The sequence below is a fragment of the Pithys albifrons genome, chromosome 10 (assembly GCF_047495875.1).
Source record: "Pithys albifrons albifrons isolate INPA30051 chromosome 10, PitAlb_v1, whole genome shotgun sequence".
Classification (NCBI taxonomy): Eukaryota; Metazoa; Chordata; class Aves; order Passeriformes; family Thamnophilidae; genus Pithys; species Pithys albifrons.
In genome coordinates this window covers 10,749,362-10,768,449 of record NC_092467.1, presented here as the reverse complement: position 1 = coordinate 10,768,449, position 19,088 = coordinate 10,749,362, and the positions used below count along the sequence as shown (strand labels likewise).

The following is a 19,088-nucleotide window of genomic DNA, read 5'->3' as shown; positions in this document are numbered from 1 at the left end:
CTTCCAAATAAATTCCCTGAAGGCAAATTCAATGTGAATAGAAAAATTACTGGAGCTAAACTTTTGACAAAAAGTCGTTAATATAGAAACTAGTGATGTATATCGACATATATGTTCTAGAAGTTCTAGAAATGTGTATTTGCATACAAACATGCTAATAATCATAACCCAGAATATCAACATCACATACTGCAAAATTAAAAAAAATAATATCAAGACACCTATATAGAAAGAGATGTCATTATCAACAACTCCTGCCAGCAAATAAATAAGTTCAATATTTTATATTTCCTCCCAAACGAGAACAGCTATGCTATGACTTGACAGAGTAACACCATTCACCAGAGAGTGTTTAAAACAAAAGGCCCCACCCACTCATTCACCCTCAAATTCCACCTGTCCTTTCTTTGAGCTCCTACTGTTCATGGGTGAACTGTCATTTTTCTAGAATTATCTTTCTTATTCCAAGCAAGAAATTCTATGAAAGCAACTCTGTTCTTTTCCATGGTTCCATCCTTTTCTGTACATCATCTTTATCTTCTGCATACAAAGAACAGAGTACATACATGAAGAACAGCAGGATTCATCTGGTGCTTCCCATTATAGGACTTTGAATGATCTTTAAGGCACTGACTGAAAAATGAAAACTTGGTCTGGTGAATAAACTTGGTAATCTAATGAAAATTCCATAGCATAAATGATGCAGCCAAGATAACAAATAAGTGATTGTAACAAAATAAATTTCCTCAAGATGCTCAGTACCATTTAGTTCATCAAAACTGGAAGATTACAAGCACAAAAATTAAAATAATTGACTCACTCTGTATCAAATTAAATCTGTCTAGTTTCTGAGTTCAAACAAATTTAGATTCTATAACTCTAAAGGATTTATGTAAGACCTTTATAAAGTGTTTCTTTATTCAAACCTATTTGCTAGTTCTGTGTTTGCATGAAGACAAAAGAGCTGTCTGTATATTGTATTCCAACAAGGACTGACAGCCAGCCTTGGATCCTGCCCTGCTACACCTAAGAAAAGGTGGCAAAGCACAGTTTAACCCCAGCTAGAAGAGCACTCACAGGGCCCTCTGATTCCAGCATCCCAACTCATGACAAGAAATATTTGTGATTTGGGCTGATCTGATGTCTGTCCCCCACCTTAGCCTACACTACACTGAGCTTAAGTCCTACTTTTTAACCAATAACAACACACTTCTGTTAGCAGGGCAACAAACCCGGTGTAAGACAAGGCAGAACAACCCTTAAAAAACCCATCAGAGTACACATTAAACTAACAGCAGTTTCATCTCAGTATTACCCAGTCCTCAGCATTGCAGACCTATCTAACATATGACAGCAGCTCTTTTGCACAGAAGAGTTTGTTATAATTTCACACCTAGAAAGGCTAATATCCTACTCCACTGGATTTATGTCTACATTCATCTTTGCTTTTATGGTGCCTTAGTATGTCTCAGTCTCCTGAGTCCTGTATGTGCATTGCATGCACATGCAGAGCCAAACTAGAGAACTTACTTTATGAAAGGAAATTCAGCAAAAAGAAAGGAATAGCTATTTCAACTGTGACTAAGATACTTAAAGAGATTGACTGTAAACACAGATGTACAATTTCTTTGAAATTCATACTTGGTGCTAATGGTTACCTGCTCATCTGTTCATTAAAGCTTTTTTCTTTCTTTTCCATTTCTCCTGTTAAAAATCTTGCAGTCATTTGTGAAAGATTATATGATTTCTATTACAAGACTTCTGCTGGGACTTGATACCACACCAGGATCTGGGTTTCTTTGTTCTGTAAGTTATTAAAAAAATAAAAAATTAGTATGGAGTACCAGAGAAGATTCTGTACTGTCTGCAAAATCCTTCTTTGTATTGCATTTCCTTTTGTGAGAGTCCAAGAAAGGCCATCTGTTTCCTTTTTCACCAGGGGAGAAGACGAGAAAATTAGATAGAAAACACCCATTTTTAGTTCCATAGCAGAAAACAGCTCCCAAGAAAACACAGTACATTTTATAAAGCAGAAAGGAAAACAGGAAAGTCAGGAAAATACAGGAAAAGTACATTTTATATGAAATAGCAATGGCAGTTCAGCAATCAATTAAAAAAAATTAAGCATATAAACACCAAGAAGCACCATCTATATTGTACAACATGGCTTTATATGTCAGTATTCCCCAATGCAGTCTTTATGTTTATCTACACACACATTAAAATAAAATTTTATTAAAATAAACCCCACCTTTCTGTTTTCTCCCACACCCACCATACCCCAGCTGGTAAACAGATCAACTGAAGTTGCTTTCTGGGGATCTATGAAGAGTTGCAGGATGTTGTACTCAAAAAGGAAGTTATCAATTATGGTTTACAAAAACTGTTTAAATAAAAACCAATTATGTATTTCTTGGTCAATCAATAAACTTTGTTACAGTGAATGTAAGACAGTCAAATCTCTAAAAAGGAGGTCATATATCTGGAACCAAAGCCAGTGTCATGGTAATGAAATAACTGAACTTCATTTAAGACTGCCTTATGCCATTTATGCTTAGTGTATTGCTTCCTCCCCACTTTCTTCTGCCCAGATACTCAGCCTGCACAGCAAACAGAGAATCTGGCTGCATTCAAAACCCTTATGCACTCTTCAGCCTGTCCATCACTTGTTTCTTACTGCTGCCAATATTTAGTTCATTCTTTTATATTTTAGTCAAATATGAACACTGGATGAAAGATGCCATGTATTTAAGTGATTCAAAAACAAGGCCAGAAGTTCATAAGACTGAAGTGCTTGCACTGCAATGTCTCCTAAACACGGAAAAACAAAAGAAACAGTATTACAAACTCAATGGAAGTTTCAAATTTGTCGTGGAGCAAAGGTGCCATACTACAATATGATAATTGCCAACTAGTGTTTAGTTTTAAATTTTTTTTTCATGAGTAGCATAGTGAGCAAGTGATAAGCCCTCAAGAGTTAAAAGTCCTCCTTCCTATTATTATTTGTTCAGATGAAAATCACAGAAGAGGATCTATGGATTAGGACTTATGCCAGACTGTATCAGAAACTTTGTTCTTCTACAGGAGACATTCCAATTGGAGTCTATAGGACAGAATCCCAAAAGCTTACAACATCCGAGGTATGTCAGTTTACTCTACTTTTCTCTGGATTTGATTACAAGAGTACTCAAGGCCTCCCCCTGCTGACACACAGATGGTCACTAACTGGGGGCACAGCCAGGACAGGCAGTGTATAACAATGTCAAAACTGCATCAAAACAGGTAGCATTTCACTATTCACATGATGTTCTATTTTAGTCTCTTGTTGCTCATTTCTAGTTGGTGTTATTAAATGTATTGTGGGATATCTCTAAATTTAGCTGCCAAACAGTGGTAGTCTTTGAAATATGTATTCGTGTGTTTGCTGAATAAATGTATACATTTCTCCATCTCTCTTCTCTAAAGAATGACAAAAGAACTTTTTCCTGACTATTTGAGGAACTTTGTTTTTCTGTTTGGGCAGCTCTTATTTATGTCATGTCGTAGCCATTTGTTTACATGATCATTAGTACTTCCATCTCATTAAACTGTGGCTCCAATACAGCTCTAAAATGCAATAGTGAGCAACAACTTTCTCCTTTCTTCTGAAATACTCAGATGTAGTTTACACTGTTTTCTGAGGCAACATGTATTTTTCTTCCATATTTCAGAAAAATAATTCAAAACATTAAGCCATATAATGCTTAACTGCAGGACTTGCCCTGAAGGAAGGTACAAACAGCTGAAGTTAATTTCAAAGAAAGAGCAACAAAAATCTATACAAGATTCTACCAGTTCCCTAGTGTCTCATTGTGGACCATCACTGCCTCTACAGGTGGCTTTTACTGCTTAGCCAGTGGACTGTGTCACTGCTATAATGTCAAATGATTTTTTAAATATAGCAGCATTAACCTAACCCATCAAAATCATTCCTTGGAGAAGAATGTAGTTAGCCTTACCGCTAACATAAAAAAAGTTTCTTAGAATTTTCAGCAATACAGAGGACATACCAGATTTTAACAGTTCATTAAGTAAGGATAAGATACAATTCACGGCAATGCTTTATTCTCATGTTCAGGGCTGCCTGTTTAACTTCAGGTCCAAAAAAGAGAACACTCTGCTCTGCATCTGCACGATTTATGGATAGACACGTGTAAATGCAGAGATGCTGAAAGCCCTAATCTTTCTGCAAAGTGTTTATTTTGAAGCCAAAGAATTTTTTTACTAATTTCACTAATCGTGGGCTATCATTTTAGCTTTTTAAGCCAAAAATAGCATTGTTGGATGAGATCTTTAAAACAGAAATTATGGAAAAGTAAATGGCTCTGTTACTGAGGAACTATGGACTTTAACCACAAACTTGAAAGTTTATAACTCAGAGAACCTGCAACGTGAATAAAAATTTGAGTTTAAACAGACATATGAAACTTTACATTACTGTGCAGTACAAGTTGTAAGCATTAACTTACAGGTAATGGTTGAGCCACAAGATCAAAATATGCCAATATTAGCATTTTTATATGTACAATTTATCCTTTGGCACTCCCTTTTTGTACTATGTGAATGAGAAGCCCTCACCTCACTGACAGATAAGTACAATTTCCTTTAAAAATAATGCAAGGTTTCAGAGATTTAGCAACTACATAACAAGTGAATCTTGCTTGCCTCTCAGTGACCATCACACCTAACACTCAAACCATTTCCATTTCATTAAAAAAAAAAGAGATGAAATCTCTTTTTTACTACATGTGTAGCTGGTTTTCTGTGGTTCCTGTTAAATGGTCCATGTTTGTTTCTTTAGATTCACTTCTGTTTAAATTGTCTTTTGTTTTCTTTTTTCCCTTCTTTTGTCAGTCACGAGAAATGGCCTCACAAGTAAGTATTTACCTATGTCTGCCTGTTTCTGGGTGTCCTGGTGTAAGCCCGGGAGTCTTAAACATCCCCAGCCACATCCCCCATGGTGCGATGGGGGAGAAAACGCCCAGGGGAAGAGTGAGAAAACTTGTGGGCTAAGATAAAGGCAGTTCAATAAGTTAAGCAAAGGCTGAGTGTGAAAGCAAAGCAAAATAAAGAATTCACTCATCACTTCCCATAGGCAGAATGGTCTTCAGCCTTCTCCAGGAAAATGGGGATCCGCTGTGCACACTTGGGAAGACAAATGTCATAATTCTGCAAGTCCTCCCATTCCTTCATCTTCCTGCAGCTGTTATTGTTGATACAGCACCATATGATAAGGGACATCACTTTGGTCAGATAGGATCAGGTGTCCTGGCTGTGCCACCTCCATCCTTCTTGTCTCCCGCTCCCACCCTACTCACTGGGCGAGAAGCAGAAAAGGCCTTGCCTCTATGGAAGTACCACTCAGCAGTAAGGAAAACATCCCCATTATCGACACTGGTTCCATCACAAATCCAAAACACAGTCCCGTACGGGCTACTACAAAGGAATTGAACTCATTCCTAGCCAGGATCAGTATGCAAAGTTAAACCGTGGGAGTAAAATCATTACAGAAAATGGAACTGTGCTATGGATTGTCCTTGCGTAAACAGATCTTAAAGCAACATTGTACTAGACACTACTATCCTACTAAAAATATGAAACCTGACAGACTGAGGCTTTCAAAAAGCCCAGTGGAATTTTGGTCCCTTTTGAACTTGTTCCTGTTGAATTCTGAAGTTAACAGATTGTCTTTACAGTCTGGTGAAAACCTTGATCTTAAACACCTTAAATGCTAATGGAAAAAAAATCCTGAAGTTCATGATAAAAGGACCATGTGGCTGGACTTAATGTTTTAGGCAGCTTTTGGAGGAGAAAAGCATTCCTAGAATCCTAGATGCAATTAACGGTTCTTGGTATGCAAACCAGTAAAGTTAACATAAAACTTACAGTTAGGTAAAAATAAGGCATTGCTTCAGAATGGAATGAATGAAACTGCATGTTGACATTGTTTATGTTTTACATACTTGGCTCCCAGGGAGCAGAAAGGCAGGAAAGCAAAGATCTAAATGAATTGGTGTTTGGTGTTGTAGTACTGTTATCAACACAGACATGCTGATCATCTCAAATGTGAACACTGGTGTGTCTGTGACTATTCATGACTATTTCCATTCCTGCCATGTGTTGGCCAGCCTGAGCTAATGTTTAAATTTTAGTGCATGAAACATCCTATTAGAGCACCTTGCCTACGTGGGGAAGCCCCTGTGTACACACATCTAGCAGTACAAGTGAACAACCACACCCTTAAAGGCACACAGTCTGATACTAAGATGGGAACCTGCCTTTGGAAAACAAAACAGAAAAGCAAACAAGAATGGTTTAAAGGGAATTGCTTCTTCACTGTGTGGCACAGTAGTGACACTATGTCATCAGTTATGCTTCTTAGCAGATTTACAAGTGATAGAAAAAAGAAATTAGATTCAATGAAAGCAATCAAACCTAAAATAATGATAGTCACAAAAGTATTTTTAAATGCAGTTTGATATTGATTGAAACAGAAGGGGACACACAGAAGTACTCTGCACTGAACTTTTATCTTCTGTGTATTCAACAGCTGCTGCTGGCAGACACACTTTCATGCTGCCTTTGAAAGAGGGTTTGAGGTTCTTTGCTTCGTTGTTAAAAGAGTTGAACCTTTTCCTCTTGGATAGAGCAAAGGGCCATTCTGCAAAGGCACCATAAAAACTTCATGGTAATTACTAAATATTTAACTGTAATGATGATGATTGGTCTCTACATTTCCATTACTACTGCCAATAAGTCCAGATCACTGTTTTATTAAGAGCTGGACAAGGAGAGCTACCAATGCAGGCAGGAAGAAAGGCGAAACAAGATCATCCTTTACTGTCAGTTCGTGTCTGGTTTGTTCACATCAAATAGCTCCTTCCTATCCATAAGTAGCACCTTATCATATGGAATATACTCTGCCTACCTTAATCTTTACTATGAAATATGCACAAAACCAAAAGGATAATTTAGCAACAACAAAATCAAATAGCATTCTTGTTCAAAGAGATCTAGGGTTCTCCCTTATGTTCTACGCAAATAACATCAGCTGAGTCAGTAACAAAACTTTTAAGATCTTGTAGTCTTTAAAAAAATAAAATCCCTTTTCTATTGCAGACTAATCTGAAAAGCCTCAATAAATTAGACAGTCTTAGAATGAGGCTTATTGCAACATCCTAGTCTAGAATAAAGAAGCAGTTAAATGCCTCCCTGACATCCAATCCCGTCAGATCTCGGAAGCTCAGCAGGGTCAGCCCCGGATTAGTACTTGGATGGGAGACCTCCTGGGAAATGCCGGGTGCTGTAGGTTCTAGTTCTGAGGACTTCACTGGCACTGTCCAAGCTCGCTCGGCCGTGGCAGATGAACCTCAGGACTGAAACGGTGGGGCCAGTTCTGCGCACGCTGAGCCTCACCTAAAAATCCACTGCGCAGGCTGAAAGGGCACAACCAGGTGGGGACAGCCCTTCCCAAATCTTCGTTCGCGAAGCCGAGCCACACACACAGTCTAGAATACTAAAAACGTGGTTTTCTTGAAGTGCTTCAACAGAAGCATCTGTAGCGTTCTTTCCAATTATTGGTTTTGATTGTTTTGCTGCCTGTTTGGGTTTGTTTGTTGCCTTTTTTTTTTTGTTTTGTTACAGAGATAAAAGCTGGTTTGTGCAAAAGTGAAAAACAGTAGTATCTTTCACACTTTATCTAACTGACTCATATCAAATACTATTTTATGGACTCCAGGGACCTTACAGATTCTGTGTGGGACAGGCTGGTGAGCCTCTTAAAGCTTGTGTTCAACACTGATGAGGACAACAGAATCTTTCTTTCAGATTTCAGATTTCATATTAATAGAAAAAGGCCATTCGCTATCTCTTTAGTTAAATTTGCTTTATTCAATGATTACTTTCAGCGTACTGCCAATTCCTTCTGTTCTAGGGGACTCATGTGAACTCAGCCAACACATTTGCATCACCTTTGTTTTATACTTCATTTATTTATTTTAAACACCCACCACACTGAAATCAGTGACCAGTATTCCCTATGAACTTCTGTGTGCTGGAAGTGCATATGTAGCCCATCCATCCGAGTTATTTCAGTACTTCTACATGCACATGCTATTGGTCTTGGGTGGCATGAGGAAAACACAGCAGGAGACAGATTTTGGCTCTTAAGTATACTGCCTTTTTTGTTACTATTTCAGTGAAAAAGCAACATCACCATGCTTTCAGGTAGGAATTCATTACCTCTTTCACAAGCCGTGCCCTGAATCACACTGAAGGCCACTACACATGTTGCTGATTTCATATGTACTGGAAGGTCAAGGATGCATGGGAATTTAAGACACAGTTAACAGGCACATTCTATCTGTGGTCTTAAAAGAGTACTGAAAACACTGCAGCTAAAGTTGAACTATTGCTTAATGAATCCACAATATACATCTAAAAAGAAGTAACAGAACTGAATTTCTGAAAATATGCAGACTGAGAAGAAAGTGCCGAAATCATTCAGAAAATACGCTTAGATCCAGGAAGGCCAGTATCAGGCTAGAGTTGCTCTTCCCAGAATCAAAATGGAATTAAGATGAAGTAACACAACTTTTATAAATGTATTTCTATCATACATGAGATTTTACATGAAAAAGTCTAATAAAGAGTGCCTAACTCAGGAACACTTACTAACTATGAACAGCTGAATCACCTCAGTTTTGCTGCAACCAAAACACATGTTCAACTGCACTGTTGAAAAGAGAACATCTTAATCTGCTTCCATTTTGTAAAGCCCTTAATCTCTCTTGTCGTTTTCCTTTCAAGTCTCAAATCTCTATCAGTGTGGAAGAGTGGGAAGACACTAAAGAGACCAAAGAACAGTTTAGTTGTCGTAGCAATCATCGCAACTCCACCTCTAGCGATCAGTCTGACCACCCGCTGCTGCGGCGGAAGAGCATGCAGTGGGCACGGCGGCTGAGCCGGAGGGCACCGCGCCATGCGGGCAAAACTGCAGAGAAGATCAGCCAACAGCGAATGAACCTCTACAGGAGGTCAGAACGGCAGGAGCTTGCTGAACTTGTGAAAAACAGAATGAAGCATCTGGGCCTTTCTCCAGCAGGATACGGTATCATTATATAATACTTCAATAACAATATTAGCATTGTGCACGATGAGCTTATTTTTAAGAACTGGGAGTGCAATAAACAAAATATTAAGTTTATGATAATGGTTTTTGTTTTGTTGGTTTAGCTTTGGGTTTGTTTTTTTATTCTTGGTTTACCAAGATTAACAGTATTTTTAGTCTGTTCTATTGTCACACGTTCCCTATGTTGAGATGGAAGGCTCAGAAGGCAGCATGGCAGCCACATTTATGTTTAGCATATGGTATGTGTATGCTAAATGTATAGGCATTAGCCTGTCATTGAACAGCTGCACCGTATTTCCACAGATGTGTTCAAATAGATGAAGGCAGAACTGTTGTGCAGTTCACTCATATGTCAGGGCAGGGAGTTGTTCGTATGTGAAGGATATTGCACACCACTTAATCTTGTTCAATACTTGAACTCAATGCCAGCTGAGGAAGTCCCTACTTCCCACATACCTACCTAAACCACAAGGCAGGTTAGTAAATCACACTAAGATTGGGTTATATTCAGAATTGTTATACCGAAAAAAGCAAAAGGAGATTTTTAAAACATGCTGAAAGAAAATAGGATATTTTTAGAGCTGGTAACTCAAAAGATAATGTGTCAGTTTCAATTTAAGTAGAGTTGAAAAGAAGGTGCTAAACTTATTTGAAATCACTCTGAAAATCAGACGCTTCCTGACAGCTTTATGAACCAAAGAAAATCGTTTATTTAGTTAGTTCATTAGAAATAATACTTTTCAAAATTCATTTGTAAATATAATTGATTTAGCACATTTTTTCCTGTCCTCTAGATGAAATGAATGATCATCAGAACACCCTTTCTTACATCCTGATCAATCCTTCTCCAGATACAAGATTAGAGCTGAATGATATAGTGTAAGTTAAAGCACGTACATAAGAAATAAAGTCACAAGACCTGAAAAATGTCTGATTTGCACTTCCTACTTGAATTTCTTTTATCATTTTTCTGCTGGAAAAGAGCTCCAAACTTTCCCAAGCACCTGCAAAAAAATTAAAATATGGAGACTTCTATTTAAATAGCCATCTAATTATACTCTATATATTTAAAATACACACACATAATATACATATGTTTGTAATGCTCTAAACCTCTCATTTTCCTCTTATTCTGTATTTAAAATAAACAAAAAAAAATAATCTAAGCAAGACTTCCAGGTAACTTTCCAGAATTAATATTCTCCTTCAATTATTGCTCATAATTTAGCTACCCAGTCTTAATACAAAGATCAACTTCTTAAAATCAGTATTTGCAAATGGAATTTTATTACATATATTCAAAGATCATTAAAGAAAATAGAGGTCTTCCCCCGAATATCATGTTTTATTCATGCTTAAGATAATTCAAATACAAATGGCAGGAACTTAACACAGAAAATGTTTTCACATGTTACCAGGAATTTTTGCAATCTACATGAGAAAAAAAGCAAACACAAATTTGATCTGCCAAAAAAGTTTTGAAAGCTAAGAATTTTAGTTATCTAAGCATTGTTTTTTCCTGAAGAACATGTGATGGCTGTGTTAAGATCCTGAGCCATTCCTGTCTAGGCTTTGCTATACTAACATACCCCATCTGCTCCCGGGTAAGAACCACAGAGCGCAGCTGTGAGGGGTCTCCCCATCCGTGCTGACTCATCCCATTGCTTGCTCACAGGGGGAAAAGGTGTTAAGAGGAAGACTCCAGCTCCAGAATGTCAGCCTACACCAACATTATAAATGTCTGGCTTTTAATTAACTCAGGAAAATGACAGAAATTATCCATTGTTTTCTTTTAGAAACAGCTCTGGAGACTGCTTGTCCCTTCTTTAAGGCAAAATCAATAAATGCAAGGCATTAAGAAATATAGTTAGTAGCAAAGGAGCTGTCAGCTATAAGTAAGTTTTCATTGTGCCTGGTACATCACATGATGTCTAGGCAGACAAAATGTGAAAAGCTTTGTTATTAGAAAGTGATGCTACCAAGTCTCCAAGTCACCCAACAGTAATTAGACTAAGCACTTTAAAAGTAAGTCTCTAAGTCTTCCCGAGATCTTTTCAACATTGCAACTCTATGCACTTATTCTTGCTTGTACCACACTGTTTCAATGACAGTTATAATTTCTCTTTGTAGATACTTGATCCGGCCTGATCCATTGACTTATGTTCCAAACACTGCACCGAGCCAAAAGGACAGCTTCTGCAATACAGTGGGACAAGACACCAGGGAGGAAACACAACTTTGATATGTAACTCATCACAAAATTAAGAGACAATTTTATACACATGCTGTTTCCACTAACCATTTTGAAAACTGAGCGGTATATTTTATTCAGATTTTGGAAACAAAACGACAGTGGGTAAGTGACCAAATGTAGAAAAGTGGTGCCTAGAAACTCTTAATTTCAGGGATTGTCAGGCCTGTGGCCTATTCAGTACGGTAGTTGAACTTTGTCAGCCTAACAGAATTATGACACCTCTTGCTATTTAACCAATATGAACAATTGTCAGATTCCATCACACGTTCTGTTTAAATGCTTCTAAGCAGATTTATCAAGGTGACAGCACGTCAGTGACTAAACTTCTGACCTACATCACATTATTTGATGCCCACAGAGACACAATGCATAATTTATACTAGAAAATAAATTGATACCTAAAGCTGCTAACAAGACCTTGCATGTCAAGAATTCGGCCTTTGAAATAATTTTCAATCTCAGCCTGTCATCCATTTGTATTAGAACAGGCTAGTTTCAGTTCCATTTTAGCCTCCAGGACTTGAGTATTAGTTATTTGGGTTTACACAGAGCAGGTGTAAGTCACTCTCCAGTGGCTGAGGTCTGAGACACATCCACTGGAAGAGGAGCCCAGCTGGAGGAAAATCCCTATCATCTCACACAGGCAACCTGTCCCAGACTTGCAAATAACTGGGAAGGTACTATCTGTGTGAAGCTGCATACAGTGGTAGCTCAGGTGAAATGTAACCCTTTGAACCTTAGTGAGTTTGTCTACAGAAGCCTGAATAGATTATAATACAGAAGCAGAGTGCCCCTCTAGGGAACAATCCCTACCACAAGTGCTTTCCACTTTCATGAATATGTCAGAACTGAAACTGTCCAAAGCCTATACACGGGCAGTCACCCAGATTATCCAAATATGATACATTTTCATATAAAATTATATATCCCATTGACAATCAAAGAAATTTTTATCCCATTCCATAAAACAAATGTAGTTCTGCCTTATATGAAAAAGCATTATAGATTTAAAAACTCCATTTTGGAATGAAGAATCCAAGAAAGCATCTGCTTGTGTATGAAACATCTGAAGCTGCAATAGAATCTCCAGTCTGTATGTCAGAACTGGTCAAGCTTTCTACAGAATTAAGTATGTCTGTCCATGATTGTCCAAAATCAATTGTTCCTCTGCCATCTATAACAAACACGGAAGAACATATTTAAGGTTTAAAAAAATCCTACTGTTACAATTATCAACATAGAATCAGTACAAGAAGTTTGGCAAGTAGTCTACTATGGAAAAACTGAGTATTCTTTGACCTCCTTGATGTCCTACTTGGACAAAAAAGTCAGAATTGTTTATATTCTATTCTATATTAATTTATAGAACTATATTCTATTTCTGAAAAAAAAAAACAACCAAGAAACAAAACACAACCAAGCTGCTGAGTGAGCAACTTATGGATTTGAGTATAATTATCAGCATTGTAAGGATGTTGAAATCAAGTCATATTCATATTAGAAATGACATCAAATCTGCTATTGTTTCCTCTCCTCTTTGTTCTTCCAAAATTTAACATATCTGTTTCATCTTAATTCAGAAATCCTAAAACCACAAAGGTCTCAGGATGAACTGAAGCTATCAGAAGACCAAGAGTACCAGTTTCAACAGGGAAAAGGATAGCTGGAAAGTAGGGTTTCCCAGCAGGTTTTTTTTCATTGGTATACTAAAGTAGAATCATGGCCCAGAAGGGTTTCAGTGGTTCTGCTTAGAATCCATGTTTTCCACACACTATAGTCATTTACCAGATTATTCACAGGTAAAGATGAAATATTGCAAATAGGCACTGGAGGGGAAAAGAAACAAATGAAACATCTGCACAGAATGAAGTCTACACTTTTTTTGAAAAACAGTATATAGTTCAGGATCTTGTCAAAGACCTGTCATTGAAGTTATCTCAGAAGAGTCTGCATGTGCAGTGTGAATAACTTTCTATTTTCAATGCCTTTAGGAAGACAGCGTATTCTAGATGAATATTAACAAAGGCCAAAACCCCCAAGTTTCTTAAAAATGTTCACTTCAAAATTTTAGTAAGATCCTTTGTTTCATACCAAAGCTTTTCCAATGGGGTCTCAAGGAGGCAGGTAGAATTCCAGAAATATGGCTACCCTGCAGCAGGCAGGTTGGAGAGCCTGCTGTTTGTGGGATTTACATGCTGTTCTCAGGCATTCCCTGCACCCTGCCTGGAGCATATGTACCACAGATTGAAGGACTCTCTGCCCAAAGGATCTGTAACTAGGACTTGAGTCCTCATATTTAACAGTCTAAAAAGCAGTAGAAATAAGCAGTCAGGTGTGTCCACTTTCCCACTCAACTCAGCAGAATTGCTGCTCAGCTAGATGTGAAAAGTTGCAACTAATGTGATCTGATATTTCTCCAGGCTTAATGGATTTCTAATTGCTCATTAGCCTCAGAAGATTTGCTAAAGCAAACACAAAGACAGCTGGAGACACTTGCAGTCTCTAAAATGAATACAAGGCAATCTTTCTGAACAAAATACTTAGTTCTCTTCAAAATCTGCTGAAAGACAAGCAAGGTAATAAAAATTAACAGCAGCATTTTATGAAGCAGAATTTCTAACCTATGAATAATACACCACAGAGTTCAGTTATCCAGAATAATTCTGCCCTTTATGTTGAAAGTAGTACAGCTTTGCTTCCTCCGGAATATCTTCACAGACTCCATTCTAGTGGGATTTAGATCTTTCAAAAAACATCCTAAACACCATATTAACACTGAGTGAGACAGTATGCACATTCCTTCAGTGACCAGGGAGACAATTCTTTAATGGTCATCCTACAGGCAATCTTATGTTCACATGCTTTCCTTTCATCATGACTATCAGAAACATAATACAAGCCTAACTGGACTGGATACCAGACTGAGGAACAGCACTCTCTATGCTCAGTGCTGGAGAAGGGGTGATGGAGCTCTAGAATGGGCAGGGTCAAATGACTGTTGAACAGGAGAGTCTGATCTGGCAACAGATCATGCAGCAAACAGAGAAACTGAGAGCTATGAAAGACTGTTTCTGTCTGTGCTTAACTGTATGCATTTTTCTTCTATCAACAACTCAAAGATGCCCATGACCTTAACACAGACCAAGCAGTTTGTACCCAGAGTCACAGTCCCAGTGAGGGAAGTTCTAGCAGATAATAGTTGCTTCATTCTCACAAAGGAATGTTCAAGCAAAGCCAGACCTACCTATGGAAATGTGTTGCCTAGTCTGCAATAAAAAGTCATAAGAGCTATTTCAATGAAATGCAGTGTGTTTCCTTAATTATTTCACTCCAATTCCACCACACACATTAACTCACAAAAAAAAAAAAGTGAAAAGAATAAAGAATGAGTTTTTAAAACTCAGTAGAATGAGTTAGTGAACTTGTCATGAAATTGTCTTGGGAATCAGAAGAACAGTTATTTTCCAGCATACATATTTCCTGCCTCACAATTTCCTACTACAACTACTCTTTAACATATTTGAAGTATATTTCTTACACATATTTATTTACCAAAGCAACAAAAAAATGCTAACAAACAAATAAATTTCAGACTTCAGTAGTGGAGAAAAACTGAAATTACATAAATTGCAGCAAAAGTAACACACAACTGTGTAGTTTCTAGACAGCTAGGGCTGACAGCAACTGTTCTGTAGTTTTGGAAAACAAATGCAGGAGATTTTACTTCATTGCATTTGATATTCAGTGGACACCAGTCTCTAGAATCTGGAAATCAAATAGCAACAAGCATATTTGTGCAGGTACATCAGATTGTGCAAGATTATCCAAGTATTTTTTCAAGGCAGTACTACAAATGCAGAATTTATAGAATAAAGAAATCTGCTTAAAATATAGTTGCATATTGATACTATGTTAGAAACATCCCACCACACATTGAATAAATGTCTAAAGAACAGCACTTCAAATTTTCAGCCACTGTTCTTTGTCCTCCATACAGACTGCATTGCAGGGTTACAGGAAAAGAGTTAACTAATTTATATTCAGTTATAAGAGGTGACCAAGACTTTGCTTTTTGTCATCTTTTGAAACTAATCCAAAATATGCTGATTTTTTAATATACTTCATTATTGCCTATACTAATAACACAAGAATGTCAGTAATAGTAATTCAACACAAGTATAAACTGCCATGACCTCTCAAGAAGTTTAAAATGGCAAAAATTTCCTCTTTGTTAAGTTAGAAACAAGCATTTGAAGTTTCTGTAAACTGAAGTCTCCTATATGTTCTGTGAAATCTAGACTTTATATTGTTGTGGTTTGCAAAAGGCCCATTCCAACCAAGGAGACTGGGAGGCAAAAATACAGAAATAAGAGTAAACGCTTCTTTGTGTGCATGAGGTAATTCAGACAAATGGGGCCCCACAAATGTGGTTCAACATAGGGCTCTTGTACCTTTAAAGCATACAGGTACAACATGATTTGACTAATCACCAACACACACAGTACCAATTACTAATAATAGTAAAACTTCTCTAGACCATTTCCTGTTTCTTTTGTCCTTTCACCAGTATGGGGTGGCTGATGAACTAGCTAATTGGTAACTCTATATCTTTGGACAGTTTGGTACATACTCCTGCTAGGAGTTATAAACCCTCACTCCTTCCAAAACTGCACAATGGTATGTCCACATTTCTAGTGCTAATTCACCAGCATAGGATACCATGTATGCTTTCTTCTTCAGTCACACTGAAATGCCACACAAATGAATTTAACAGTACCTAGACAAATTATCTCTGGCAATATAAAATTAACATTAAGTTATTATTACTTTTTAATGAAAAATTAGGTTTAATTGTATCATCATTACTTTTTTTCAGTAGAGTTGGTATGATCTCTTGTCGTATTTTAAAACAATATAGGATTAATTGAGGCTTCATCCAAAACAAAACAAGGTACCAATCAGTTTTCACTCTATAGAGAAAACCTGCTTAATGGAAGAAACATGCTTTGAATGTAGCCCAATACAAAACTTACACACCTAACTCATCCCTGAACCTGATTACTACACAGATGTTCTGTTGCTAAGTAAAGATCTGCTGTTTTGTACATTGTCAAAGAAGGATCCTATGATGCTCCACTATGGACCTTTCTTTTCTAACAAATGTGTTTCTTCTTTTGCAGTTTCCCAATGGAATACGTACTCATATGACCAAATGTAATGAGATGAAATAATGTTACTGTACAGACAAGGAGAAAATGTGATCTTGTTTATGTTGAACACTGGTTGTCTAGGTGGAGGTACTATTTCTATTCCCTTTGCATTAAAACAAAACCTTAAGTAAACATCTCAAAGATGTATATATTTAACTGCTAAAGAAGCACTCACAATTTTTGCAGCCAGATCTCCAGAAAAGGTAGCCTGTTCCTGAACAAAAAGGGTGGTAAAAAAAAAGCCTGTAAAATAATTTTAAGGAGGAGGTGAAAGAGAAGCTTTTCTATTAACAGAATCATCAGTGTGTGTCTTCAGGCAAACAGAGTTGCCTGTATTTGGGCTATAAATACTCTTATATATCTAAGCAAAAGGCAAAACAGGTAAAACTTTTCTACACACCGTCTGGGTTTTTTGATAGGAAGGATTTTGTAATGATGCCATCTTGTGATCATGGCCAAAAAAGACACTGTCTCCAACTACAGCAACCTTTCCTTTTATCTAGTTCAGGCTCAGGAAGCTGGTGAACAGACAATGTCAGCATCAAACTGATGGCAGTAGGTACTGGTCTTTTCCCATTTCTTTGTTTGACCTAGAACTGTTTTCCTGGTATTATTTTCATCTTCAACAGACAGTCCAAACAGAAAGTGCCAAACACAACTCACATAGCCTATTAAAAAAAAATCTAGAAACTTATTTGCCTACATGGAACTGCCTCTAGAATTTTCTTGATAAACTATACCTCATACAGAGCCTTTTATCCAGATTTATTTATGAATTTAAAGATACCATTTTAACAGGGAAACTGGGTCTCTGCAAGGATACTACTTCACACAACCACCTCAAGTATCTGAGTTTTACTATAATTAACTAGACATGTAGATAGGGAAGTAAAAGAAACTTAATATCTGGAATCAGCACAGAGAGAAAGCTTATCTTTTAAAACAAATAAAGAATAGCTTAGACACAGGCTGGAAACAGCACATGAGGTTCAATATTTGCTTGTTTGCTGCAGTTGTGTCTGGATTTTTAACTAGATTTATCTTGGGGCACACAACCCAGAACCACATCAGTTTTCTTTATTAACTTTAGCTCTTAACTGGGTGTTCATAGCAATTAGAATAAATTAGAATAGCAATTTATTATTAGAGATATTTGTCTTATTTATATTTTATAATAAAAAGTTCTGACAATAAGGAGTTACTTAGATCAGTTACAATAAAAATTAACATAAATTGAATTATGGGTGTTTATATGTGGGTAGTTCATGAACAATTAGTCTGCAAGATTAATGCCTCAATTCTTTATGTGGAGTCCTGTAAAAGCTGCAGAGTGTTGAATTCTTCCATCATCTCTTGGTTAATCATGAACTTGTATAATTTAATTCAGCTTAAAATGACATTTAGAAAGCTTTATTATTTTCTAGAACACGAGATCCTTGTTCTGTCTCCACAGGGGTATGGGCAGACGGAAAGTCTTCAGCATTTCTGTCAGCAGTCACTGGCTGTAATTCAAGGGGCTTGTTCACTGCAGGGACCAGGAATGCTTTTTCACCAATGTAACTGTGTGGGCCTCATGTTATTTCCTACATGGGTATCAAAACACAGGAAAAGTAACCCAGAACTCCCCACCTGGGAAAGGCACAGAATCAGCTCTTTCCTCTCCTGGAGAAAGTGCTACCCTTCATCTCCTATGGTTGCTGCCACAGTGTTTTAGTGCCACTGTTATATATCAGGCACGAACAATGAATGCTCATGAGCCTTCAAAGAATGAAATCAAAATGTCACCTCATTTCATTATTGTGCCTTAGAGGTGAGTTTAGGGGTGAGATGGGTGGCAGCTGCCAGCTTTTCACAGACAGTTGCTGCTGTGAGTATACCCAGAGGCACCACAGAGACCTTGAGAAATCTACCTAGTGAAAATACAGGCACCAGTGGATTTTCAGGCACTGTGGGCATAGACTGGAGTTTAGTCAAGATCTCCAGTTCTAACTCTACACATCTGCATTTCACATTAATTTCCTTTGTGCAGTCCATGTTCTTCTGTTGCATTTGGTAAATACTTTCACTACCTGAAGCCACATTGTATTTCAAGGATACCAAGATAATGCTGACCACTGGGGCACAGGGCTCACAGGATTGTTGAGGTTTTATGATCATTAGATTTACAGTTCTTTTCTAAACCTTACAGGGTTTAAGGCAGACAAGCCCTCTTAAATGAGGAGGAAAATCACCTTCATTCAGGCCTTGTTAAGAATAAAGAATTATATTGTGCCCAGGAAGCTTTGCCATGAATACCACACAGATTAAATCCTCATTTTCAGACAATTTCAAAGAAATACCAGCATAGTCATCTACTTACTGCTAATCATCTAACTTGGCCAAAGACATCTGTAATCCAGGTATTTGCTCCTCCACCACTATTTCAAAACCGCATCATCATGTTTCAGTTCTAAAA

The 19,088-nt window shown here is 37.4% G+C and overlaps 1 protein-coding gene across 6 annotated transcripts in view; it reads left to right on the top strand.

Annotated features, from left to right (window-relative positions):
- The window catches only part of KCNT2 (potassium sodium-activated channel subfamily T member 2), a 124,134-nt gene extending 106,083 nt beyond the window's left edge, over positions 1-18,051 (top strand). For 3 of the 6 annotated variants that reach the window (XM_071564779.1, XM_071564775.1, XM_071564778.1), the window contains 6 exons: positions 1,723-1,806; positions 3,012-3,140; positions 4,894-4,914; positions 8,848-9,148; positions 9,964-10,048; positions 11,300-14,725. In XM_071564779.1, the coding sequence (XP_071420880.1) occupies positions 1,723-1,806; positions 3,012-3,140; positions 4,894-4,914; positions 8,848-9,148; positions 9,964-10,048; positions 11,300-11,411 (732 nt within the window). In that variant the 3' untranslated portion in view covers positions 11,412-14,725. Of the gene's footprint in view, positions 1-1,722; positions 1,807-3,011; positions 3,141-4,893; positions 4,915-8,847; positions 9,149-9,963; positions 10,049-11,299; positions 14,726-16,603 lie in introns of those variants that run through there. The other 3 variants (XM_071564777.1, XM_071564780.1, XR_011698608.1) reach the window with 2 other exon arrangements.
- Positions 18,052-19,088: the final 1,037 nt, after the last annotated feature.